This window comes from Netta rufina (assembly GCF_964035555.1).
Source record: "Netta rufina genome assembly, chromosome: 1".
NCBI lineage: Eukaryota > Metazoa > Chordata > Aves > Anseriformes > Anatidae > Netta > Netta rufina.
In genome coordinates this window covers 164,733,743-164,760,538 of record NC_140123.1, presented here as the reverse complement: position 1 = coordinate 164,760,538, position 26,796 = coordinate 164,733,743, and the positions used below count along the sequence as shown (strand labels likewise).

The 26,796-nt window shown below is 35.6% G+C and overlaps 1 protein-coding gene across 1 annotated transcript in view; it reads left to right on the top strand.

Annotated features, from left to right (window-relative positions):
- PTPRQ (protein tyrosine phosphatase receptor type Q) overlaps positions 1 to 26,796 on the top strand; it is a gene marked incomplete at both ends in the record, with an annotated part of 132,760 nt that overhangs the window by 77,453 nt on the left and 28,511 nt on the right. Inside the window, 8 exons of the mRNA XM_084305484.1 lie at positions 7,651 to 7,983; positions 14,723 to 14,844; positions 17,408 to 17,594; positions 19,673 to 19,917; positions 20,836 to 20,902; positions 21,443 to 21,601; positions 22,760 to 22,982; positions 23,450 to 23,523. Coding sequence (XP_084161610.1) covers positions 7,651 to 7,983; positions 14,723 to 14,844; positions 17,408 to 17,594; positions 19,673 to 19,917; positions 20,836 to 20,902; positions 21,443 to 21,601; positions 22,760 to 22,982; positions 23,450 to 23,523 — 1,410 coding nt within the window. The remainder of the gene's footprint in view (positions 1 to 7,650; positions 7,984 to 14,722; positions 14,845 to 17,407; positions 17,595 to 19,672; positions 19,918 to 20,835; positions 20,903 to 21,442; positions 21,602 to 22,759; positions 22,983 to 23,449; positions 23,524 to 26,796) is intronic.

Genomic DNA, 26,796 nt, shown 5'->3' with positions numbered 1-26,796 from the left:
GTCTAATCTAGCTCCATTGTCATGGTAAACCACTTCTGCCAGGCTGCAGTATGTTACAAAAACTGTCAACTTTGTAGTGGTAATACTACTTTGTGTTTAAAAATATTATGCGATATATGAAAGACAATATAGCAAGCACACATGAAAAAATGATTTGGAATATTATGACTGAATAGCTACCCTTGGATTATTTTCAAGAAAATGCATACATTAAAATTAAGTTTCATTAGGGTTTTTAGAAGGGAAAAAGATCTATAAATTAGTAGGATAGTTCTCAGAAAGACTTAGTAAAGCTGTGCAGCTTCAGGTAGCTCAGAAGTCTGGGGCTAGTGTAATTGCCATTCAGTTAAGAAGAAAAATAAAAGAACTAAAAAGCCACTTGGGGGTTGAAGTATAAATAACCAAAAGAAAACTGCAGCTGCTGTCAATTTTTTTAAATTTAGATTTTTCTTGTACTTATTATTATTTTCTGAAAATATTAACCATGTTGATCATGCAATTAACATGTGCAGAGTACTTTTTCTCTCATTACTACTGGTCCTACTTAATATTATAACTGAACACAGAATCTTGGAACAGGTTGAGGACCACATTGTACTATGGTTACAGTCCTTACTATTTGTTTTCTGCTAAACAGAGATTCATTCATAACTTCCATTTAAATGAAATATTGCTAGGAAATTGTCCAAGAGACATTTTTTAATTTAATCTGAGCTTAATTTTGCTGGCCTATGCTAAATTGCAGCTGTACACAGAAGTATGCTTTGTGGATGAAAAATAGGAGTGCCTAAAAGGATTGTTAATAGGAAACTTTCTTAGGTCATCTGATGTGGAGCTGGCAAGTTAACATCATCTGTTGTTACTTGTGCTAAAACATGTTTATTCTCTAATAAGTCTCTGAATAAGTGAACCTATAAAGATTCTGGTTTTGTACCTCTGAGTTGGAAAAGCTTACTAGAAAATGTGGTCAGCTTTCTCATTTAGGCTTGTGAGGAACACAAAATGTAGCATGGGCTTAAAACCTTCTTCATACCCAAAGAAATGGTCTATTTCTACTACCATATATTCTTTTCATAGAACATGGCAGCTCTAGGAGTTGGGGTTGCATTAATTTCTTCATTAACTTGTAAAAAGAACTACAGATGTCCATAATGCACTGAAAAAATCATTTAATTTAGTACTTTAAAGCAGTCCTGAGGGTCCCAAGCATGATGTGGAAGTGCAGCGTTTTGGCCTGGTTATCCAGAGGAATCACTTGTTGTAGAGTCCCAGTATGGAAAATGGAAGAACTTTGTTCCATATCACTACTACAGATAAGAGAAGTATGTTTCACATGTTCAAATCAACTCACATTTCCAATATGTATTAAAGCAGAAGCATCACAAAAACATGGGGTGATTCATGACTAAGAATCTTTGAAACACTTCTTTCCAAGATGACTGGAACTGCTTTCTTTTCCAGACTTTACTTTCTTAAGAGCGTGGAGCTTTTTTTAGATTTTCTCATTAGTTGATATGTCCAAATGTAAGTTAATGGCTTTGATGTTGATGGCAGGTCTTCTCTAGACAAATGAAACAATCAGTTGGTGGCTGCCAATGAAATTGCATTGATGTTATTTTTATAAGAAGTTGGATAAGAATAGAAAAATCATATAGCATAGGGTGAAAGAACTTTTTTTGTAAGGACTAGGTCAACTCAGAACATAAAAAAAATGGTGGCAAGATATACATACAAAGCTGATGTCGAAAGCATTTTGAGGTCAATTATGTTGTTTACTGAAAAGTAAACAGTAGTCCACTTTGTTGGTAAGCTGGGCATTCTTTATTTAATTTAAGACTCAAGAATACTGATAGTTATTCACTACTTTTCTAAGCTTAGCTTTGAGGTGTGCATTTATCCTTAGATATGTAAGACTTGGTCTTTCATTCCTTAGACCCCACAGTTAGATATTGAATTTTCTAATGTGCTAGGGACTCAGAGATCTAGTTCAAGGAGGCTTTTTAAATACATGTTCTCAACTGTGCAATTTCCTTTAAAGCATGTCTGATAGTATCAGTCCCAAGTCATGGGAAAAATAGTCTACAGTTTTTTACATTTTTATGTTAGTAAAATCATCTGGGACCTATTTTCAATGTCCTTGTTCATACCAAGCAGGACCTTATCTCACAAGGAGTTAGCAGTCCATACTAGAGTAGTATTTAGTATCATCAGGGATATCAGCTTAACTCAGGAAACTCCTTTGGGTAACAAAGCTTTCAAAAATTAATAGAGATAAGCAATATGGAATATTAATCTGCTTTTCCAATACCTCAATTTTCTGAAGATTATTTCATTGTGTGCCCACTGCTCTCTGTTCTACTTTGTTCTTCACTTTCCTCATGTTGATGCTCTTAATACCACCCAACAGACTTCTAGGCTGCCGCTGTTCTTTTAATCCAAACTCCAGCTACAAGCAGCTGTTCTGTAGGCAGAGTTTTTTTATTAGCTTCGTTAGGAACTATGCCATATCATATTACTGTCTTCTGTTCCCGGCCTGCGCAGCTGTAGTCATTGCTTTCCACAGAAGTCTTTATGGAAAGCCGTAACTGCTCTCTTTTCTCAGTAGATTTTTGTGTGTGTCCTTTGCTGCCCTTAGGTTATCTTTGCAATGCAAATAAGATTTTTTCTACCAAGTGTTTCTGTTGCTTTAAACTAGTTCCACTGGCCCAGTTCAACTTTATCTGAGTTTTTGTGCAGTCAGGTGCCTTTTCTACCAGGAATTTTCTTTCATTTAGGTTCTCAAATAAAAAGTTAATCTCAGAGCAGTCTGCCAACTTTGGAAGGGCTGATTAGCATTGCAGCCAGACGAGCATAGGGAAACGGGGCCAAGATCTGTGAAAGTAACTTCTATTTAGGTGCTTAACTTCCTGTCAACTTCAGTAGGAGTTCAGGCACGTAAATAGGTTTTAGGAGCTTAAAATCCCATGTGGATCTGGCTCCAGGCACTTTTCCTTGGAGTTTGGCCATCATGTGAACAATGGTGGATGAACCTGAAATCTCCTCGTTCCTCCTCCTGTCCAGAAACGGAATTACCAGCATTTCACAGCCAGCCTCTCTGCCTGCATCCTGGCTGGCTTTCAGAAGCTGAATTAAAAGCTATTAAATTGAAAACTATAGAGTACATTGCACCAAAAATTACAGACTTTGAAAACCTCCTCACACCCAAAGGTAAATGAATTAGAGCAAATGCAATATAATTGGATAGGGAAAGACTCTTGGGTGAATGATGATGAACTTAAGGGATCCTACCCGTGATTCACAGGGAATTTAAATATGTGATTAGCTCTAGAATTCCCACAAAGTAATCAGGATACAGATATGGACAATTTGTGACCTAGACAACCCCAAGCACATCTTTTCAAGTTTTTTTTTCTTTAAATGCACTTTTCTGGAAGTCAGGAAGAATAATAGTTTCTTTTAGGCTCATAACAAAGTAGGAGTATCTTTGAGCAGATAGATAAGTCTTTGTTACAGTTCCAATTTAATCTGAAAGAATAATTCACAGATACAATTTTTGGCTTCAGATGCTTTTAGTGTGAACAGTGATCACTTCATCATAGTTGAGTCATGTTTAGAAAATTTAAACAAGCTGCATGATTACTCTAGGAAGCATGGAATGGTTTGTTCAAATCAGTACCATCTGTGGAGAGAAGAAGTTGGGGGAATTTTAGTCATTCTTGAGGAATGGAAATCTGATTCTCCATGCTGGAGTAATTGTAATCCTCTTTGTATCTGTAACCCAATAGCATAGTTGTCTTGAAATTGTCTCGTAGAACACAGTCATCAAGTGCAAGAGAGACTGTGCCACTGGGTGTCACTGCTCCTCGCTGTGGCCCTCTCAGCACCCTTGAGATTTACTCCAGATTCAGATCTCAGCTTTTCATTTGCTCTAACAAAAAACGCATTTGCAGTTCATTTTTCTATTCAAGAAATGAAATAAAATGAACTAGATTTTAAGCTGATTTTAAGGCTCTGATTCCATTTTAAAGATCTGTCTAGGTGCTGACACAGAAAAATTTCCTGTATCTTCTACTGAGTATACTGAGTAGGTTTATTGTAGAAATATTTAGAAATAGTTTGCAAATATGTGCCTTAGTAAACTGGGGAAAAAAAAAAAAAAAGGGGGTGACATAAAATAGAAATAAATGCTTTTGTATGTAAGTTGTCTCTGTCTAATATATCTGTTGTGTTTATACCTGCAATCTTATCTTTCAAAATGGTGGGTTTGCTGTAGTATTACTTACTGGGATAATCACAGAGATTATCTCCAGCCTTGTGAGAGTAATTTTTATGGGCTCCCCCTGTAGTCAGTGGGAAAAAGAACCCTTCTCTAGGTAACAGATGGAAAGAGAAACAATTTTTCTTCCCTCCCTTCTTTCCCCTGCTCTATGGGAGTTTGTCTCTTCCCACCAGGTACATGGAGAGCTTGAAGAGGCTGGCATTATTAGACCAGAGTGGTGTGTGAGAACCCACAAATCACAGCCACTGTTATTTTTCCTGAAACAATTTGTAGTTCTATCAAACAGCCAAGCATCTTTTCTTCCTTTACTACAGCATTGTTAGCTCTCAGGTCTTCAAAATAGCATCAACCCTGTTGAAACTGGGAGACCAGGATACTCTACTTGAGAAGGAAAGCCCACCATGCTGGCTAGCACATGACTTCTACCAGCAACTCACATCTTCAACCTGTCTAGTTTTAGATGCACAGAGACTGTAGTTGTGCCAGACGTGGATTTACCAGCTGTACATTGGTAATGGGTATATATTTCCACCTTCCTTTTGGCACCCAGCAATTAAGCAGTTGTTATGTACTTTATCCCAAACCCCTGTTTGTAAGTTTTCCCTTTATTATATTCAGACAGACACTTGTGGTTCTGCTTTTCTACCAGAATCCTTGATTATGGTAAGATCTATGTTGCTTTTTAAAACCTGCTCTGCTTAAAATCTTGTGGTGAAGAGGCATCAGAATATATTGAATCATTTTTCCTATCCCCAGGCAGAAAGCTTTAAGCTCCATGCAGGGTGTTTTTTTCAGTATTTAATCCTGTCTTCCATTTAAATGGGAGTATTGTTCAATAATCATTTTTCAGCAGATGGAAGTTAATGGTGGTAGACTAAGAGGTATTAGGGCCAGTTGTTTTGATCTCCATGTTGTTTCCTTTCACATTTTTATTCCAAGTCATCCAATGATGGGTGTTCCCATCAAAACAGAATCTCCTAGTCATGTGCCCAGGATGATTAGGTCATATTCCTTAAAAAAAAAAAAAAAAAAAAAAAAAAAAAAAAGAGTAATCAAAAGAGTAATCTCTTCTGACTGAGGATGAAATTTTCTTAAATTATCTTAATTTGGATCTGATCTGATGTTTTTGAATATCTGACTCTTGATTTTTCACTTCCTGGAATGTATAGCATTGCGTCTTAAATATATTTTAATTCAAGTTCAGGGTAAGACTTGGTGATAACTTTTATTTCAGACAAATGACTTCATCCATTCTATATCAAATTTTATTGCCATCATAATGGAGTGTGTACAATTAATATTCTCTGCAGTATCTGAACAGATATTAACAGCTTATATTCTAATAGAGTACATGATTTTTTAAAGAAGGATACAAAATTTTCATAAAAATTATTGAACATTTCTGTGCCTTTATCTTCCAACAACTAGTGGATAAACTAAACCTTTCCATGTAATTTGCATAAGTAGAAAATATAGTTTATAGAACTATTAAGAAAATATTGCAGTGCTTATGTCCCTTCCAAAGTGAATAAATTGAATATTGCCTCTCCAAAATTGTGATTAAGCAAAAAGGTTTCTACCTGGTTTTATTTACTACTTCCTGTACTTTGCTTCTCTACATGCTAATAACAACAGAGCAAAACAATTTTGATTTTGATATTATGGAGCATTATGATGAAAGTTGGCAGTGACAGAGACTTTTTTTGACAGTTAGCTTTTGGTCTGTGTCTACTTAGTAGGCTGCTCAGTAGGCTGGGAGCGTCTGGGGCTACTATGCGCTGTGACAGAGGAAGTCCCCACAGCTACTGTGTCTGCCCTCTGTCCTGCAGGCTCCACCTTCTTTGGGCTCATTTGAAGGGGTTTGGATTTCTCAACTTTTTCATTGTTAGAGCTTGGTTTGACTCTGAATCTACATCTCTTTCTTGTTAAATATTCACATTTAGTGACGAGGCTTCAACTTGTTACATTATGATGATGTTTTGTGAACAAATGGTTGTGGATGGAAGCTGAGGTCAGACATTACCATAAGGCTGAAAAAAAAAAAAAAAAAAACTTTTCTCTTTCTTCCCCAGTAACATGGGCTTTGGATCCTTTTATTCTTTATGTAAGCCTTGGGGCTTCTTCAGTTTCAGTTTGAGGATATATCATGTGTTTTCTTTTACCAGAGATACTTCTTCCCCCCAAAAGGCTAAAGCACTCTTTAAAGCTGAGTGTGCAAAATGATTTCTGAGCTGATTTCTCTGCACAGTTTTTGCCATAGAGTATTAGTATTATCTTACAGAGGGTCTTAGAGATAATATTAGCTTACTGTATGACTATTTGATATAGCACAAAACCATATGTTGCATCCAGTCTGCAAGAGCTGAGAGTACACTGTTGTCTTAATATAGATATGGATAAATGTGTGTGTGTGTATCTATACCCTACTTCTGTCTCCATGCACATGAATATAAATCTGTGCATACCCATGTATACATATGCATTTAAATACATGGAAGCAAACTTAATGGGAAGTTAGTTTGTTTTTTGCCTTGTATTGCTGTGTTATTTAATTGTTCCTGCTTTTTTAAAAAAATATATATATTTTTTTTTTAGTTTACTGAACAATTTATAAAACAGCTACATTATGTATGTATTGATACTTTTCATTCAGAAGGTGAAATAGGACTCAAAATGAAACCTGGAGGTGTTGTTTGAGGACTTCATGTGTTACAAAGAGAGAGGGTTATAAATGAGTATTTCTAAGTGAGAGGTGAGGAATCTCAGTTAGCAAGAGCAGTAAGATGCTGTGGGTAGGTCAAAAATAACTTCGCTTGATGCTCCCTCCACAAGTTGAGACATAACCCCAAATGTAGTAACAGCAATGTCACACCTCTCAAAGCTTGCCTTGCATGCCACATTTAAAAGTATTTGCCTTTTTCAAAAGCTATAGTACACGTTTCCCATCTATATATGTTTGGTGTAGGTTACACCAATGGAATTGCTCCTTATTAACTATAGGAACTTGAATCTGGTTCACCAGATGTGCTTATTAAAATATTTTAAAAACACTGGTTAAAAGGGTTATAGTTGAAAAAAAAAAAAAAATCATTCAAATGAAGATATCATATAATCATAGAATATTCTGAGTTGGAAGAAAACCACAAGGATCACTGAGTCCAACTCCTGGCTCTACACAGGACCACCAAAAATCAGACCCAATGTCTGAGAGCCTTGTCCAAGCACTACTTGAACTCCAGCAGCTTGATGCCATGACCATTTCTCTGGCAATCCTGTTCCAGACTATACTCTTGGTAGAGAAATTTTTCCTAACATCCAGCCTAAACCTCCCCTGTCCCTGTTGTATATCTTACACGTGTTTTAATTTGTAGTTCCTAGTGCTCCCAGGGATATTGTTTTTTCCAATGTGCAATCAACAAGTGTGACCTTGAACTGGAGATCACCAAAATCTATCTTTGGCTACTTTCAAAACTACAAGATTACCACACAGCTACAGTCCATCCACTGCAGCAACTGGGAAATTAAGGAATGTATTGAATATGAGATGCATCAATATTTATATGAAAACATGGTGGATGACAAGATAGAAGAGACTGTGTATGGACTAAAAAAATACAGATGGTACAGATTTGCAGTTGCTGCCAGTACGAATGTTGGTTATGGCAGTTCTTCACCTTGGATTTCTACACAAACACTTCCTGGCTGTAAGTAAGGATGTTTGTCATATGTAATATTGCTCTTACAATATGTATAACAATGTGGTCATGTAAATAATCAAGAACACTTATTAGAAGTTATTTCTTCATAGACCTGTAATACTGGTTTTCTTGCAACTCTTCAAGTACAAAATATGATTTTAATCATTTGGTAGGTATGTGTTCTTCACACTACTTCAGATTTTAATACCTTTTACTTGCTATATTATATATACTGTTTGCTCATCAGCAATTTAATTTCTCAGCCCTCGTCTGCCTCTAGAGTTGGTAAATCTGATTTTTTTCTACTTTGGGTTGATATGCTGTTTTCAATTCATCTTCATATGTGGGAATGAAGTTATTCATTATTAAGTAAGTGGGAACGAAATAACACTTTTCTGAAGTTCTGCTGTACATTCCTGTCAGAATAATATAAAGAGTATTTTCAGAGGAATTCAGATTTCTTTTCAATACCATTGTCTACCTAACGAGATTGCAGATCAGAGTAGCCATGGGGCTGACATGCCTCAGCTGAGGTTTCAGTTTCCAAAGAGGAGTTAATTGTCACAGATATGTTGTCACTAGATATTTGAGACAAAAGGACATGAAACATAAATTATTTAGGTCATTGACATGGGGACATATAACCTTTCCTACCAGTCCACAGCCTGCCTAGGTCAGAGCACATTTGAGATCTGGCCTTTGGTCTGTGTGGAGCAAAAGAGAACCACCGTGAGTGGCCCGACTAAATCATAGCTCCTTCACTCCATTCCTCTTTCACTTAGTAATCTTAGTAGAGACCAAAGAATTAAATAGCTGTGTACCGAGGACTATTCAGTGGTCTACCAACTTACTTTGTTCTGTTCATGTTTTAACAATCATGTGATCTGAATGCAGAAAGCTTTTTTAAGCTTGCATTCATTTAAGCTTTTTTTTTCACCATAAAAGTGAACTTCACAACAACCCATTTTTCATACAGAGCGCAGAAGCAGTCCTTTGGACTGAAAAGTACTGGAATCAGCTATGGAGTCATTCTCATGTGTGCTGACTCTTTGTCCAGTGTTTTTTGGAGGGATGTAAATAAATACAATATTATAAATGAAAGTTAAAACAAACAAACAAAACAAACAAAAAAAAATCATATGACTCCAGATGGAACAAAAAAAATAGCTAACAGAAGCTGTACAACTTGTGAGCCAGAAGTTCTGAGAGATTTTGTACTATTAGATAGATCTCAGCTGCTGAGATGTCATGGAATGAATCACAGAATGGTTTGGGTTGGAAGGGACCTTAAAGACCATCTGGTTCCAACGCTCCTGCCATGGGAAAGGACACCTCCCTCAAGATCAGATTGCTGTAAGCCCCATCCAGCCTGGCTTTGAACACTTCCAGGGATGGGGCATCCACAGTTTCTCTGGGCAACCTGTGCCAGTGCCTCACCACTCTTTGAAAGAAGAATTTCTTCCTAATGCCTAATCTAAATCTAGCTTTTTCAGTTCAGAGCCATTAGCTCCTGTCCTATCACTACATGAGCTTTTAAAAAGTTCCTCCCCAGCTTTCCTGTAGGCCCCCTTTAAGTACTGGAAGGCCACTATAAGGTCTCCCTGGAGCCTTCTCTTCTCCAGGCTGAACATCCCCAGCTCTCTCCACCTGTCCCCAAAGGAGAGCTGATCCAGCCCCCTGAGCATCCTTGTGGCCCTCCTGTGGACTCAGTCCAACAGGTCCATGTCCATGCAAATACTTTTCTTCCAAAAAATATTGCTGAACTTAGGAAAGGTAGGGATTTAAAGCAGACAGAGAGGCAGATAATCAAAGCATACGCGATCACATAAAGATAGGATCATCTTTATGATTTCCTGTCCAGACAGTGCCAGTTTGGTTTATAATAATTAGTTTATAACAATTAGTTTAGTTTCTTATCAGTCTCACTGAGGAGTTGGAAGTTAAAAGCAGAAAAGCCTCACTTGACTGCGCAAACCATTTCCATGCGGATGCAGTGTTCTCAGCACTAGGTTTCCAGTGTGCTCTATTAGCCTGTTTAAAAACATTTCTAGAAGTTAAGTTCCACCAGCCCAGATGTGAGTGGCCCCTGGCCTGTGTCTGTAGTGGGAGAAGAGAGCAGCAACACATTACCTGTGAACTAAATCAATGACACATAGAGAGATGAACTGCCTATAAAACATACTGCCCCAGAGTCAAGGGAGCATGGGCAGTATTCCAGATATGTCTGGGTGCTGGTCTTTTTCCTGGGGCAATGGCAATCAGCTGAGGAGGAAAAAAGAGGAACAAGGCATGTCACAGCTGGGTAGCCAGCTGGCAGCTTCAGCAGTGCCAAGACCCTCCCTGAGCAGTGGTTGGACTTCGTGAAAGGCAGGTTTCGAACTACCTGACCTTATGCACCCCACAGACTCATCTGTAAAAGTATCATTAAATAGACTAAGAAATTTTACTTCTTTTTCCTTTGCAAAGGTTACTCTCTGTAGCAGAGAAGAGAAGTTTGGGGAGTGAACAAAAAAAATCTTGCCCAGTGCTCTGGGAAGCCCTGTAGAGTGCATCCACAGAACAGGTGTAGCTCCCCCTCTCCTCTCTCTCTGTAGCTCCCCCTGTCCTCTCCCTCATGGACTGAGCCAAGCATCCCCTGGATTAGTCTGCTGGTACCCAGCCAATATACATGGTCTGTTAGGGCTTAAGGGTGCTTAGATGCTATGTAAAATAGCCTGAGTACTTAGCCCCTAAAATCAATGGGAGTTGTGTTTGCAGATTTGAGGGCAGAAGTTAGCCACCATTCTGATTTTATAGAAATGCCTCTGTAAGACATTGCTTCCAAAAAAAAAAAAATCACAAACAAACAAACCACACACGTTACCTTGGTTCTGAAATAATACTCAAATGATTTTGCTTCAGAAATAATTGGGAACTCAGAATTTTTTTGTTTTTCTCAAGCCTATAGTTATATTCAGGAATATACAACATTTAAGCAAAAAACTGTTAGACTCGGTTCCAAGAATATAAAGAGATGAAATATTGACAACAACAACAAAAAAAAATACATAACAGAAACTGTAAAAATATTCTTTACATTTTCAAGTGTTGAGTATTGGACTGTTGTGCTACAGCAGCAAAAGCTAATAACTGTTAATATCCAATGACAAAGGTGAAGATCTTTAATTCTTTATTTCAGTTGTTCATTATGAAGGTAAACTTAAGGCTAATGGAATTATTTTTAAGATTCTTCAACTCACTATCACGTTTCAAACAAAAAATAATGGCAGCCTTCTGTACTGAAGGAAGTTATAATGTTATGCCATGGAAAATGTTACAGGTTATGCGGTACAGTCCAGTTCTCACAGTCAGATAAACTATTCAGTCTTCTGTCTTGCAGATTATTCTCACAGGAACTGTCCTACTGCCTCATAAACTAGTTTGATGGCACTGTTATTGCTTAGCTGATGGATTACCTAAGAGCCAAATCTACTTTGCAAGATGAAATATTTTCAACATAACTTAGATTTATATAGTTACCAGTACAGAAGATCATAGTGCTGTGTCACAGTAAGGGAAAGGGCAACAAATGTTTTCCATAGCTAAGGAAACTTTGTTCCCTCATACCTGCGCTTCCACTAAGTTTCATTTTTGTATTTATAAGAATAAGATTGGCTGAATTCATACTTTCTAAGAGACAAATCACTTTGAAGGATGGATGTTAAGGCTGGTAAACGAAGGACAGTGAGATCATTGAACTTATTTTGGATCTCATACAGTTACACAATGCAATGCTTTTTGGTAAACTTCCAAGTCTCCTAATGCCAGGATATACTGAGATACAAGGGAAAATCCCAGATGTTAGAATGTCCCATGAAGGATAGAACAAAGATGCATGGGACAGAGAGTTATGCTACCTTCTTTCCCAATCCCTGCTGATACCCAGTTGCTTGGTACACTTCAAAAAATATTTCTGTGTGGTGAAAAGCTTTGGCTGTATACCAGATAGATTTTGCCTGGGAGAATTTGGTTTTCTGTGTTCCTTTCATTCTCTCAGAACACAATATTGGAGAGTAAGTATGGTCTAGTATAAGATATAAATGTTTCAATTTATGTAAAAGTAACCTAGGTAATTATAAAATGATATAAATTAGCCTCACACTTAAATTTTGTTGGGAAAAAGGGCTGGTCTTAGCCAAACTGGCAAGCATGAATTCATGAATTTCTGTTAGAAGATTGGACTATTCAGACTTATTTTTGAGGGTTATCCTAAATGATGGGCTATCCAGACTTATGTTTAAGCTAACACACTTAACTGCTGCCTTAGCATCAGGACACAGATGGATGGGAAAGATGACCCTGACCTCCATAAGACCCACATTCCTCTGCAAGGATAGAAGCATGATAATCAGGAAATGATGGTTATTAGTTACAGAAAATGCATTATTGTGAAAACCAGGAGAAAAGTGCTTATGAGAGGAAGTGATTGGATTATGGCGGAATGAGAGAATAAGTCTAGGTCATTTCTACTGAGTAAATTGCTGTGATTTATAAGAGAAAGGGTATAGTGATATCATGGACTTGTATTGACTGGATTCATTTCACAAACAAACCTAAATCAGAATATGGCAGCTACCTACTGAAGCAAAACATTTTTTAGAAAGATGGTTTTTGTAAAACATGAGGCACTTCAGACACATTTCGTTTGCTAGTTGCCTAAGTATGTAGCTTATTTCAGAAAATATTTAATTTTAGTATCATTCAGTTGATGTCTGATATATTACTTTTAATGATGAAAATAAATCAGGTATTAATGCTTACGTGTATTTTAGATCAGTGCCCTAAGTACAGTATGCTCAATTAGAATTTTCTTGAAAGTATCTCAAAATGTGTCAAATAGAACATGCATATGGAAATAAAATAATTCAGATTGGATAATTTGTACATTATGTTATGCTTAAAGTCATTTCATGCCATCATCATCTAATGAATAAGTGTAAATTGGCTTTGGGGGAAAAAAAGGAAAAAAAAAAAAAAAAAGAAAGAAAGATTAAACACTCCATTAATGCTATAAAAGAGTAATGGAAGTTTATCTATGGAAACTAGGTAGGTTTGGAAACGAACAAAGGCTTGAGAAACTATATAAAGTTTTATACTGTTTTTCAGAAAGTTCAGTTGGAGATGAAGATACGAGCACTACCACAGTTACTGAAAGCACTATTCACAGTAAAAGTCACTGTTTGAACAAGTCTTATATGTATTACCTGAAAAGTAATCTTAATTTGCTCTAATTCTATTTTTTAGGGGAGCAGTGTTTTCACCACCCCTTATGTACTTTCATACATAGTTCACTCAGTTACAGTCTTCATTCAGTTGTTTGATCCTATTCATTATTTTAGAGGACTGCTTCCAATGGCTGAATTTGATCCTCCCTACAAAGTCTAGTATATTCCTGCTAATCCCGGCACACAACTCTACCTCCTATATCCAATATCCTGAACTCTTCACAGCACCTTCTCAACTCCCAGTTTTTCCCATTTTATTCTGCCAACATGGTGCAAAATGTGCACCTTCACAGTGCAAAATCTCTCCTCATGAGGCTTCACAACTAATTTCAATAGTTACATACCTTCTGTGCTATTTTTCATTTTCCTAATATTTTCTACCTGACAAGCTAAGTAACTTTGTATACACTAAAATTTTCCTCATAAAACTCTCTGACAGACTGTTTGCTGATATGTGTTAATCACTGTTGTAATTTTTTTTCAGGTAGATTAAAAAAAAAAAAAAAAAAAAAAAAAAAGCACCATGAAGCCAAGGAATTATGTACAAATCTGTCGTGCCTTCTATAACACACTGTTCACTGGTATATGTCACAGTTGTCTTTTTTGTAGTAGACAAAAAAAGAAGGCACCATGGAGCAAATTTATGGCATTATATACAAATCTGTTGTCCATTGTATTCCAAATTTTAGCTTCCCCAAATTTACCACAGGCATTGAGAAAAAGTAATGCCACTTACTCTGAGAGTTTCTGTATTGTTATATGAATTCAAGAACATAATAAATTTATCATTTATGAGTAAGAAATAACTAGGTGAATTCACATATCACCGTGACAAAGAAAATTTTAGGAAACGCTATTTTTTAATGTGATCATTCTTCCCTTCTTACAATTCCTGCTAGTTTTTGGTATGTATTTTCCAGAGTTTCTCAACATGTTAAGAGTAAGTGAAAATGAAACCTAGACTTTTTTTTCTGTATATATTTTTTGAACCAGTACTGTCCAACATTGTTGGAAATCTTTTCCAGCTTGCAGAAGACCTTGTATTTTGATAATTTCTTGTTCTTTGCATGATTAGTCTGACATAAACTTTCTCCTGTATATTATGCATGCCTTTTCGTGTAAATAGCTATATATATATATTGTTTGTGATGCAAAATGCATGTAATCAACCTGTAATTAAAAAAAAAGACAACAAAAAAACCCTGTAGTTTCCAGTTACAATGATGTTGTAGACATTTAAGACACTATAAATGCTGTGATATGTTTAACAAAAGCTGTGTTTCTAACTCCCAGTGTATACTTCATAAATGAGAACAAATATATATATATATATATAATTATTCAAGCAGTCTACAATCGTAAAATTGTGAAAAAGTTTTATTTTCAAATAGAAAAATAATCTCTACTGGCTGCTAAAATTGCTGGTTTATTTGTTGTGAACTTCTCTGGCTGTGATTCACATAAGCATTTTTTTTCTGTAGCTCCAGATGGTCCTCCAGAAAATGTGACGGTGTTAGCTACATCTCCTCACAGTATTAATATCAGCTGGAGTGAACCTGTCATCATTACTGGACCAACATGCTATCTTATAGACATTGCCTCAGTAAGACAACTCTGTTCAACTTTTTATAATAATACAGATGCTTAGTGATATAAAAACTCACAACAATTTATTTTTTTTTTTAATGGAAGTTATAGCATAGACATAAACTGGAGTGAAAAATTATATGACTGAAGCATCCATTTTCACATCAACTCCAAAAAAGAATTCATTACACATTTATAAATTTCTTAATGGGAGATAGATTAATTAATTGATATGAAAGAATGTGTGCTAATAGATCTTGCACAATAAAGGTTTAGCTACAATTGTATGCAGCAAAACAATAGCTGAGCTTTGCAGAGGTGTACCTTCTTCCAACAATAATGATATTGTTTACCAGTAAAAATGATAATGACATATTTAATCCAAAGAAAAAGGTCATTGTCATAATTTTACAGATGAGTGAAGAGCCTAGCAATCAGAATTGACTTGTACAAAGTTACACAGTGCATCAGAGGGCCAATTTTAAAGTCAAACCAGATTTTTCACTTTCCACTTGGTGCTCTGTCCATCAAATTAACTGTATTTTGGTAGCACAGCAATAACACTTCTTTCTTCTTGATCTTTATAAGCAAAAAAAAGCATAAGAGAAAATCTCTAATGGCCTTTTTGTTTTCATCCTGTACTGCCCTTAAAACAACCATTAATAAACCACAAGTTGTTTTTGTTTTTAAAAAGTAGTACTTTTTTGCCTGAGAGTATTTCAAGTAAGCCATTTTATCTTTAGGGATTCCTTGTTACCTGATGTTATCTTTCTAATGATCAATAGCTACAGGTGTTGGTTCTGTAGATAATTCTCTTAATAGACAAATCTGCTACTTCCTAAAGGCCAATATACCTGTCACAATATGTTTGCAATGAAAATTTGGATGTATGTTTTATTTTCCCAATGAGAATTTTGTGAAGACTCCAAATTCCACAAAATTCTGTATGTACAAACTCATTCATTTTAGTTCTCAACTGAGTGTTTTTAAGGATTTACAAAAATTGGCTCACAGAACAGAATAATTTCAGATTTCTACTCTGACATATTTATTCTTAAAAGGCCTTAATTAGGCCTTATTTTTTAATAATGTATTTGGATTTTATAAGGCAAATGGAACCAAACCATACAACTTTAGAAAGAATATAAATATAATGATGCATTGTTGTGATTGTATTTTAGCTCTGGTATAAATATTTATATGCCAAATTTTTGATAGTCAGATAGGAAAAGCCCTTGATGGCCATCCCAGGAAATGAATGTCTGTTAAGTCCATCAGAAAGTTTAGTTCAGGTTAATTCTCAGTGGGGATAGATGCATATCTGTCAAATAAAAGGTATGATTGAACTATTCTAATGTTTTAGCAGCTGTGTTTAATACAGATTGCATCCAGTGGGAAAACTACTGTACAGCTTCCTAATCCTCTTTTCAAATAACATACTGAAGAAACAATAATGAAAACATCATTAACTGAAGTAGTGGGAATAGACATAAAAAGAATTTTGAAAATGATACTTGATCATACGCTAGAAAAAAAAAAAACATATTTTATCTTTCTCCTTTTTTTAACTTAAGATTAGATTGGATATAAAGCTCAACATTGTATATTTTTCTACAGAACTACAGATTACTTTAGATGTAGGGATCTCAATAAGTAATCTTGTGCATATACTTGCTGTAATGCAGAAACAAGCATACCTGGAATCTTCCTGACAGGCAATTCATTATCTTGTTCTTAAAAATGTCCAGTGTGGAAAGCTGCTCAACAACCTTCCATAGATTATTCTTAGATTAATTTTTATTAATTTTATTTAATTTATTTAATTTAATTTATTTATTCATGTATTGTTTTTAACTAACATTACAGTCACAGCCTTAGTTATATGGTTAGGTATATTGTTGCAATTTTTGTAATATTTAATAATTATCTTTTTTAGTGAAAATATCATTTTTATTTGTATTTTCTCAAACACCAAAACCAATGGATTATCCTCAGTTCAGTAACATCCTTCTTATATTTTGAAGTTATTACTGTCTTCTGCCACCTTTCCCTTTCTAGATTAATCCCCAATTATTTAAACCTTCCAGCTCTTCTTGTGATAGAATTACCCCATTCTACTGTCTTAGCAGTAGTGTTGTTATTAATGAATCCCAAGAAGAATTGCTTTCTCTGTGGTGCTATCAACATCATACATTGCTACCCAATTTTCTTTTTGTTTTTGTATTCCAAATCATTTAAAACTATATAGCTGATCATCTTCTGGATCTCTGCCTAGTTTGTTTCCCATTTCAGATTAGTACTGCTCTCTTGACCCACTGTCTGCCAATTGGTCTATGTTTGCTCCGTGGAAAAGGGCACCAATTTCCTTCCAACCCATTACATCCATATTACACAAAGTGTTTAAGAACCAACATGAGTGGGGTGGGTGTATACCCCCTTGTGCAGCTTTCTAGCTGTGCAGCGGTTAGGAAAGGAGTGAGATACAAGTTAAATATGGTGTTCAAATAGTAATACCCTGCTGTTGGCTGTTTGAAATCTTGTAAATATTTTATTATATTTTTTTAATTATTATTTTGCAGGTAGATAATGACAATTATAAAGCCCAGTTTCTGAAGACAAATGATGAGGGTAAAATCCTAGAAATTTCTGATTTGAAGGCATTTACAAGATATTCTGTAGTAATCATTGCCTTTACGGGTGACGTTAATGCTGCAGCCATTGAAGGCAAGGCTAGTTCTCCAGTAATTGTATCCACTTTTGAAGCAGGTTTGTATTTTTCTCCACTTCATCTGGATCAAAGTTTGCTGTTTTTCTTTCATCTGATAAATGACAGTTTTGAAGAAATGGTGCGCTTTTAATGCAGATTTGTTCTCACAATATTTTTTTCTTTAATGTTTAGAAGGTGCCAATCAGCAAGAAAACTATGGTGATAATAAATAATAAGATTTACCTTTAAGTGATTTGGATCACATTGCTTATAAATGGCACCTGTACTGACCTTAGGACATAATTTGTGTATTATTAGTGGAAGGAGGTTGGTAGCCCAGAAGTGCTGTGCTAAAGTCAGCTGTACGTTTTCAAAACAATCTGGAGAAGGAGGTAGATATTAAGGTGAAAAACCTGCTGATGCTATTAAGTTTTTCAGAGAAATATAATTGAGCACTGAATGTGAGGAACTATATGAGGAGTCATGACACCAAGAGGCTTTACAGTAAAGTAGACAACATTTGCTTAGGAAAATATAAACATGTACATGGGAAAGATATAGTTCTATCTTAATATACATAGTTCCTGGTTGTGCTCCATCTGTTACTTCTGCAAGTTTTGAGTGGTTCACTAAGGATATTTAAAAAAAAAATCTGAAAAAAACATTGAAGTTTTGTTTCATTCAAACTAATTATCAACTCCATCTAAAGTACAATTTCCTTATCTATAGTGAGGTTAGCCCCAAGTCAACCAGTTTATCTATATATTCAAATTAATTTCAGATTAGCATATACTACATAGTGATTGTATTTATCATTTATCTTTCCTTCCATGTATGAAAATCTAATGTCCCTAGTGATAGGATAAGTGTGTGCATATATGTAAATATATATATAATGCCTTTAATATGACAAATTCTAAGGTTTTCATGACCTGTTTATATCCCCAGGGATTTTTATTGTGGAAAAATGAATGAAGATTAAATTTTTTGGTATCTGAGTCTGTCTTGTGAGCTATCTTTTTTGGTTTGTGAGCCACCTTTTTTGGTAGCCTTTTCCTTCATGTGAAAGTGTGATACACTAGAAGGTTGGGTAACCACAATGAAGAACAGTTGTTTTTTCCATCTCATCTCATCTGGTTTGCATAGTCTAGCACACAGTTGAGTATCTGAGGAAGATAGGACTAATTTACATAGACTTTACTCCTCCAGAGAAATCTGAGTTATTATACATTGGCTAGGGTAAAAATAATAAAAAAAAATAAAAAAAATAAAAATTAAAAAAAAAAAAAAGGAGTATTGACAACTGCATCTAAATCCTTGTCTGAGGGAATGTTTTTACTCTCAGTTACTTCATTTCACTGTTTAGAGGTCATGCTACATATTTGTCTGCTCAGGTAGAGCAGTAAATATTCAGCTGCCTAGAAAGAATGTTACAGCCTTTTTCTTTCAGACAGAGACATTGGGAAAATGATTTATACCTCTGCTGTCTTGACAATAAACTACTGGAATAAAAGTTTGACAAATAACTGTCTTTGGCAAAAGTTCATGTTGTGTTTGTGTGGTTGTTGGCTTCTGATACAATTTTGGACAGAAGCAGAAACACTTGTTTGACCCATTGTAATTTCCTGCATATGTCTGGGCATCAGCTAGTGGAAAACTTTTTTCTTAGAGTTAGCTGTGATAAGCATGGTGGTTTGTTTATATGTTGGGAGGGAGCTCACTGTTGAGGGAAGGCTTTCAAGAAAGGATACTCAAGACTAACACTTGCTTCTTGCATGTCAACCCATGAGAGGATTTGTTTACCTCAGGATATATTTCAAGGTACAGTGGTGCCTTTAGGCTCTCTGAGTAGAAAATCAGAAGAAACTTTTCTGAGTAGAAACTAATGAGGGTTATCTAACAATTATTTTTAATATTTATAGCATTAAATGCTATCATCAAGAATAATACTTAAATTTAACTTTCATTTGTCTTTGTAAATATTTACGTAAGTAATAAAATTGAGATTTTTTGGTAAAAGCAGAAAATACAAATGAAATATAGATAATGTGACAGTATAATTTGTAATTTTTCAGGTTTTACTCTAATAGTCATAGTAGTGAACTGATTTAAGTGGATCACTAAATGTCTGTTTCAGTGCCTGAAGACTCACCTAACAACATAACATTTCAGAAGATACCTGATGAGGTAACAAAGTTCCAAGTGACATTTGTGCCGCCATCTGAACCAAATGGGAATATTCAGGTGTATCAAGCTATGGTGTACAATGAAGATGACCCTGCTGCTATCCAGATCCACAACCTTAGTGTCATTGATAAAACAGATCAGTCGGTCACTGCGATGATAGAAGGACTGAAAGGAGGACATACCTATAATGTCAGCGTAAGAATTAATACTTTTTCTTTGGTGTGATTGAGAGATTAGCCTGGATATGGAACACAAAACTAAGCCAAATCAAAACTGTCATACAGAGAATGTTAGCTGGGTTGTGAAGAATGTGAAGTCTGAGGAAAGGGGGGAACAATGAGGAGGAATGAATGGCAGCCCAAAACATCACTAGTGGTAGCTGTGCACAAGTTCATGTCCTACTGAAGCAGCCTGTGAAGCATTGTCACGGGCACAAGACTAAATTTCTCTCTTAATTCCAGCACTTGCATTGCAAATTTGGTTCAGATGAAAGGTCCAGTTCTGCAAGGGGAGCTTACTAGAAGAATATGCTTGTAGTTATATAATCACAGAATGGTTTGGGTTGCAAGGGACCTTAAAGGTCATCTGCTTCCAAACATTCTGCCATGGGCAGGGACACTTCCCATCAGACCAGGTTGCTCAAAACCCCATCTAACCTGGCCTTGAACACTTCCAGGAATGGGGCATCCACAGTTTCTCTGGGAAACCTGTTCCAGTGCCTCCCCACCCTTTGAGTAAAGAATTTCTTCCTAATATCTAACCTAAACCTACCCTCTTTCAGCTTAAAACTGTTACCCTTTTTCCTGTCACTGTACTCCCTGACAGAGTCCCTTTCTATGTGAAAGAATCCTTTCATATAATCAGAGAATCATACATGAGAGGTGACAACAGAACTGTTCAAGTAGGTTTCTTTTTCTCCTTTTTGTAAGAGCTACATTACAAGTGATAAAGGATTACTGTACTTAGGATTGTAAAGAAATATGAGGTAAAATCTATCAAAGTGTGAATGACGTAAAAGGAGTGTTTCAGCATTCATTGTTGCTTCAGATATATCTAGATTTGGATGATTTGAAGCTAGTACAAATACTCATTAACAAGTGTTTTTTTTTTAAGGTGTATGCAATTAATGGTGCTGGTGCAGGACCAAAAATTCAATTGAAAATAACCATGGATATCAAAGGTATATCTCAAAAAGTGCACTTTTTCTGACATCTCTATAAATGCTGAAGAAATTGCTTTTCTACCTGTGACTACATAGTTGTGTGCCGTTGTGTACTTTTAGAGGAAGTAGGAATGGGAGCACATAACTGATAGCCTGGAATTGCAGTGCTCAGTTTTGCTATGTGTCACTAATCATTTGCTAAACCATGTGCAGCACAGCAAAGCAGGCATATTTTAGTTACCATCAGCAAACAGCTTAGAAGAATATAATGGAGGTATAGCTAGGTATACGGTGTCATATTCATGAATATAAATACAGTTTTTGGCTGAAATTCCTCTGAAAATCTAAGACAATGTTTTTATTTTTTTTTTAATGGAAAACTGATATGCAGAGGCATTTAAGAGAATACAGTTTTTTGAGGCTTAGAGCATGAATTAGGACATTAAATTGTCCCTGAAAATATGGCGATGATTTGTCTTCCATAACACAGCCATGTGCCTGAACAAAGTACTTGCAGTGTAAAACAAAACTCTGTGGTATATCTTTGTTTAAAAACAGAACCACCACGGCCCAAAAAGAAACCAGCACCTGTTTATGATACCAATGGGGCCTTACTTGTCACAGCCACAACAATTACAATCAGAATGCCAATTTGCTATTACAGTGATGATCATGGACCTATCAAGAAGATACAGGTTCTTGTTGCGGAAGCTGGAGGTAGAATTTATATATTCTCTTGAAAATTGTTTTCTGTTTTTTACAGATTTATTTTCAGCTTTTTTGGGGGGGGAGGGGGGTTGTCAGAAACTTGTCAGAAAACAGCTGACAAAATTACTTTAGCTGTGACAGCAGTACTAACAGCAAAGAGTCTTCCACAATACCTGTAGCCTGGGTTTTGAGAACACTTGCCAATGAAGCCCTACTGTTATCATTATATTTTCTTTATATTTTCTTCATCTTCTTGAAGAAATAAACACATTTAGCTTTTGTGAAGGATGAATAAATATAATACTTTTTTTTTTCAATTTTTTTTTTCTATTGCTATTAGTGTTGCCTGTAAAAGAATGCAGTCATGTGCAGTTGATATTTCCATTTCATAATGGGGGCAGAGGGATTTATATAAATCCCTTCTGTAGACTGTGGGGTTAGAATACGTATTCCCTTGTATGGGCTGATGAACACTTACGCATGTGACCAGTCTCATGATACTCTTTTGAGTAATTGCCTACCAATGTGTGTGGGAGTTTCATGAGTGGACATCATACGGTCAGGCTTACTTTACCTAAGAAGGAAAAATTCCAGGTATTTACTTTGCTTGGTTTGCTATCTTTAAAAGCGTGGAGGTAAAGTATTCACATGAAGTGGTACAGTCTCTCACCTTTTTCTGAATGATGTATTTCAGCACTAATCCTAGAGACATTTACTTCATAGCTATTTCTGTGAAGTTTCTCTTGAACTGAACTAAATACCATGTTAAGAGATATTTTGAAGATATTTCTCCTGTCAGAGTTGCTCAGTACTGACCAAAAGTAGTTATTTCATTTATGAAACTGTATTTAGAGTAAACAATTCTTACTGTCTTTGCTAGACATTCCCAGTTTCAAAGTAAATGGCTTGTACGAGTGATGTCTTCTACAGGCACATCTTATGTGTGAAACTGACACTGAAGTTTTCTATCTGTGATTCAGTTGACTTACTCTTAGCAAAATACAGGTGGTGTGGGGTCTTTAGAGACCTAAAAAGAGAGCTACAGCCTTAGTTGTATAAATGGCACTAATAGCATGCTAAGTCCTTAAAAAATAATCTTTTATTTAACTTATTTACAATCTGATTAGAATGTAAATTATTTCTGATTATTTCTTTTCTTGACAATAGCTCAGCATGATGGGAATGTTACTAAGTGGTATGATGCCTACTTCAACAGACCAAGACCGTATTTTACAAATGAAGGCTTTCCAAACCCACCATGTATAGAAGGAAAAGAAGATCTGAGTGGCAAAGAAGAGATATATGTCATAGGCGCTGATACCACATGTATGATACCAGGCAGTCAAGATAAAATATGTAACGGCCCACTGAAACCAAGAAAACAGTACCTGTAAGTATGTTTGCCTGTATGTTCGTCCAAGAGAAACATTTAAGTGAAATATATACTTACACAAACATGTATAAATACATAAATAAATAAACAAAACAAATAGTTCAATAATGAAAAATTGGAGCTTGAAATATCACTGTGTGTTTTAATTTCAAGTTTTTGTCTGAAGTGGAAGTATGGGAGACAATTATTTTTTATTTTTTAGTGCTTACTGAGTTCCTAAATTAATTAAGCCCAAATTCAAGATATATAGCCTGCTTCATATAGTTTCATTATACATTTAACATATTGACACTGAGTCCTAGATGTCTGTCATAATGCTACTTTTGCAGGTGGATAAGGATACCAGGTTATATTATGCTAAAACTTCAATAGTTCTAAATTAAATATTTTTAAGGAAATACACATAAACTTTAAGTTAATTAGTAAACTTTAAGTTAATTAGTTTTCTTTGTTTTATTTTACAGATTTAAGTTCAGAGCAACTAATGTTAAAGGACAATTTACAGATTCTGACTTTTCTGATCCTGTCAAAACTTTAGGTAAGGACAGTGTTAATTATTAAAGTATTTCTCTATTTCCAAAGAATTTAGGCAATTTATTGTGCCTTTTTAGTAGACTGATTTCATTGTAGTACATAGTATCTATTTTTGTTGGACCTAGATTAACCAGGATGGTTGTTGCCTGGTGAGGAAATGCATCCATTCTTTCCTATGTCCTTTTCAGGATGTCTTGCCTCAGCCTGGACCATTAAATGAAAAAGAAATATTGTCAAAGTTCATTAGCAGAGATTCAGTTGTATCAATGACAATACTATGTTGCCAGGATTGCTTATCTTGATTAGGTGGACTATAGTCAGAAGTTATGCTGTTTGTTCAATGTCCCTCTCTGTTCGACTTGCTATTACAGCTATTCCAGTGAGCATGGTGTAGTAAACCTCTCAGCTGCTGATCATTTCTTCAACTGGTAGGTCATTTGAGGACATGACCCTGTAGCCCTTCAGCTTTTATATACAGACAAAGCTCTGTATTAATAAATTAATATTGTCTAATAGAAACCATCTGGTTCTGATGTCACTGGCCAATAAGGCAGCTGTTACAGGGTCTCAAATCCAGCATGAATTCTTCCATGGAGGTGTTGATATACCACCAAAGTTGGGAATGAAGATTCTCTTCTGAGATCGCAATAAGATCTCTAGGTTCTTTTTATACATTGGTAAGCCAAAACTTACTTAGCTAAGCTTTAGCCCTGACTTTCTGAAAAGGGATCCCAAGACAACTGGATGAGTACCCAGAAGAATTTTAGTGGGCACATATTTTTCATTTGACATTCGTCTTCTGTGATATGAGCTCCCTTATTCATCTAATCCATGTTAGAAATTTGTTACATGATCTGATATTGAAGATCCCGAAATGCTAATTCACTACCTGAATATTCTGAAAGGATCTGGCACTGTTTCTCCAGTCCTGAATGTTTCAGAAAGTGAAAGACAAAAGTAGTTTTTATTGGTTCTGAGTTAAAAATTTCTAATCCAATGAAGCAAATAGCTTGACCAGTGAGGAAGAGACTTTATGTCTGATCAGAGAAAAAAAGTCTGATGGAAATGGGTCAGACTTTATCCAGTCAGCTGGACATATCTGGGCACCTTTCTAACAGGAAACTCTGAAATGCTTAAAGAAATCATCAAGACAAATAGAGAAATTATGTTGTAGTAGCAGGCAGATATGGTAATTCATGCTATTCTTTTTTGTTACTGAAAACTTGTGACATTGTCTCCTGTGGTGTAAATCATAAAAAAGCAAGAGCTGTTTGTATGCTGAATAAAATGTAGTGGGATAAAAAATAGCCCTGATAAATTCCTCAAATGTCTATGGCTCCTAGTATCCATATTCTATTGCCTTCTATGCTAATGTTTAACATCAAGTACTGCTTACAAAACTTAAGTGGACTAGGTAATTAAGAGTTCCTTCTGTGCTTTCATACAAAACTGTTGTGAAATCAACATCAAATTCATATATCACAAGTGTGACAGATACTGCAGTTAAGTAGCCTTGGTACAGCACCAGAACTGCTGTTGTCAGCCCCAGCACAGCAATTGCTGCATGTTAACTGAATAAAGAAAGTTATATTTTTTAAACACATTTCCTCTTGAGACTCATAATTTGAGGAACCTTGCCTAAGTGTTTCTTTATAGAACATGCTTTGGTAATATGAACTTCAGACTTGCTCTAGAAGCATAACTCAGAAAACATGCTAAAATGATCAGTAGCTGTTGGATATCTCTGTGACCAATGACTTCTATTTCACTTTTAACAACACTACATTTTCAGAAGAAATTTATGCTGCCTGAAATCAGAAATGCAATTCCATTTTGAATCAATAATTATCTTTTGTAATAATCACTGAAATCTGTGCTTTGCTAACACAACACTTTTGTTTTAGGAGATAAAACAATAACTTGAATTTTGTCATAGGTATTCATTACAGCTCAGAAAACGTCCTTGATTATTTTGGTTTCTAAGTCTACTTATACTTTTGATCTGGAAAACCAGAGAACTGACCTTGTATCTGTGCAATTTAACACTGTATGTTAAATAGGTTTGAAGAAGAAAAAATATGGAAATCTATAAGAGAGATCTCTGTCACAGATTTCTGATGCTCTTGTTGAGCAACAGCAATTTTACTAGAGGAACAACGAAGCAGAAACTATTGTGATACACAGCTGCAATAATGATTTCTTAATGGTAACGAAGAATACATTTTAGTATCACCTTCCCACTCAGCCATACTTCGAGTACCACAACTCTCCTCTTGAGCTGGAGAATTAGGGTTTCTTCCTTATAACTCATGTCTAGGATTGCAAAAATAATGTCCACACTACAAGGAATGGTCAGGATTTTTCCATGAGATAGTTAAGATGTGGTGGCAAATACTGTTTAAAACTGTAGTACATCAAGACAGATTATAAGCTTTCTATAAGTTGTAATAGCTAGTTCAGCAAATCATTGCAGGCAACTCAGTAGTCCTGTACAAGTGTGGTCTTTTTCCATATGAAATAAAAATCCATTGAAACTGGAAATAATCAAAATTTTGTTGTGGTTGTTGATGCTGTCTTATGCATAGATCAATCACAGAGATCAGGGACTTATTCGTTCCTTTTCCCCTTGCAACTTTTTTTTATATACTCACTTTTTTCTGTGTTGTCTGGGCCTGGTCTAAACTGTTTTGACCTTGTAGTGTCCTGTGTTGCACCTGAGGCTTTACTAATTCAGTGGAGGAATTATGTCAGGTGTTTAGAAAACTACACTTAATTCTCTGTACTACAAGGCTATGTCTGTCATTTCATACAGGCATGATATCGCATATTCATGTTGCTTGTGGTCTACAATAATCTCAAATTTCTGATAAATTGCTACCTAACCTACTGTTTACTGTGTTGTATTATTGTAATTGATTATTCCTGTCTACATGTAGAACTATGTACTTGGTCTTACAAAATTGTATCCTATTGTTTTAAGACAATTTATTCAGCTAAGTCAAGATCATTGAATTTTAATCAAGCTCTATAGTGTACATAAAGTCCAAATCATCTGCAATATGCTCTCTAAGTGTTTTGAGAGAAGTGAAATCAGGACTTCACTGTGTCCTTGGGAGGATGTTGTTCCATGAGTGAGAAATCTCGGTTTCATACAGGAAGGCAGTATATTTTTCTGTCCTTCCTCAAAGCTGGACAGAAGCTAGGTTTCCTATTGTGGATCAGAACGCTGAGATGTATACCAGCACAAGCAAAGAATATCAGCAGTAGTAATACCTTG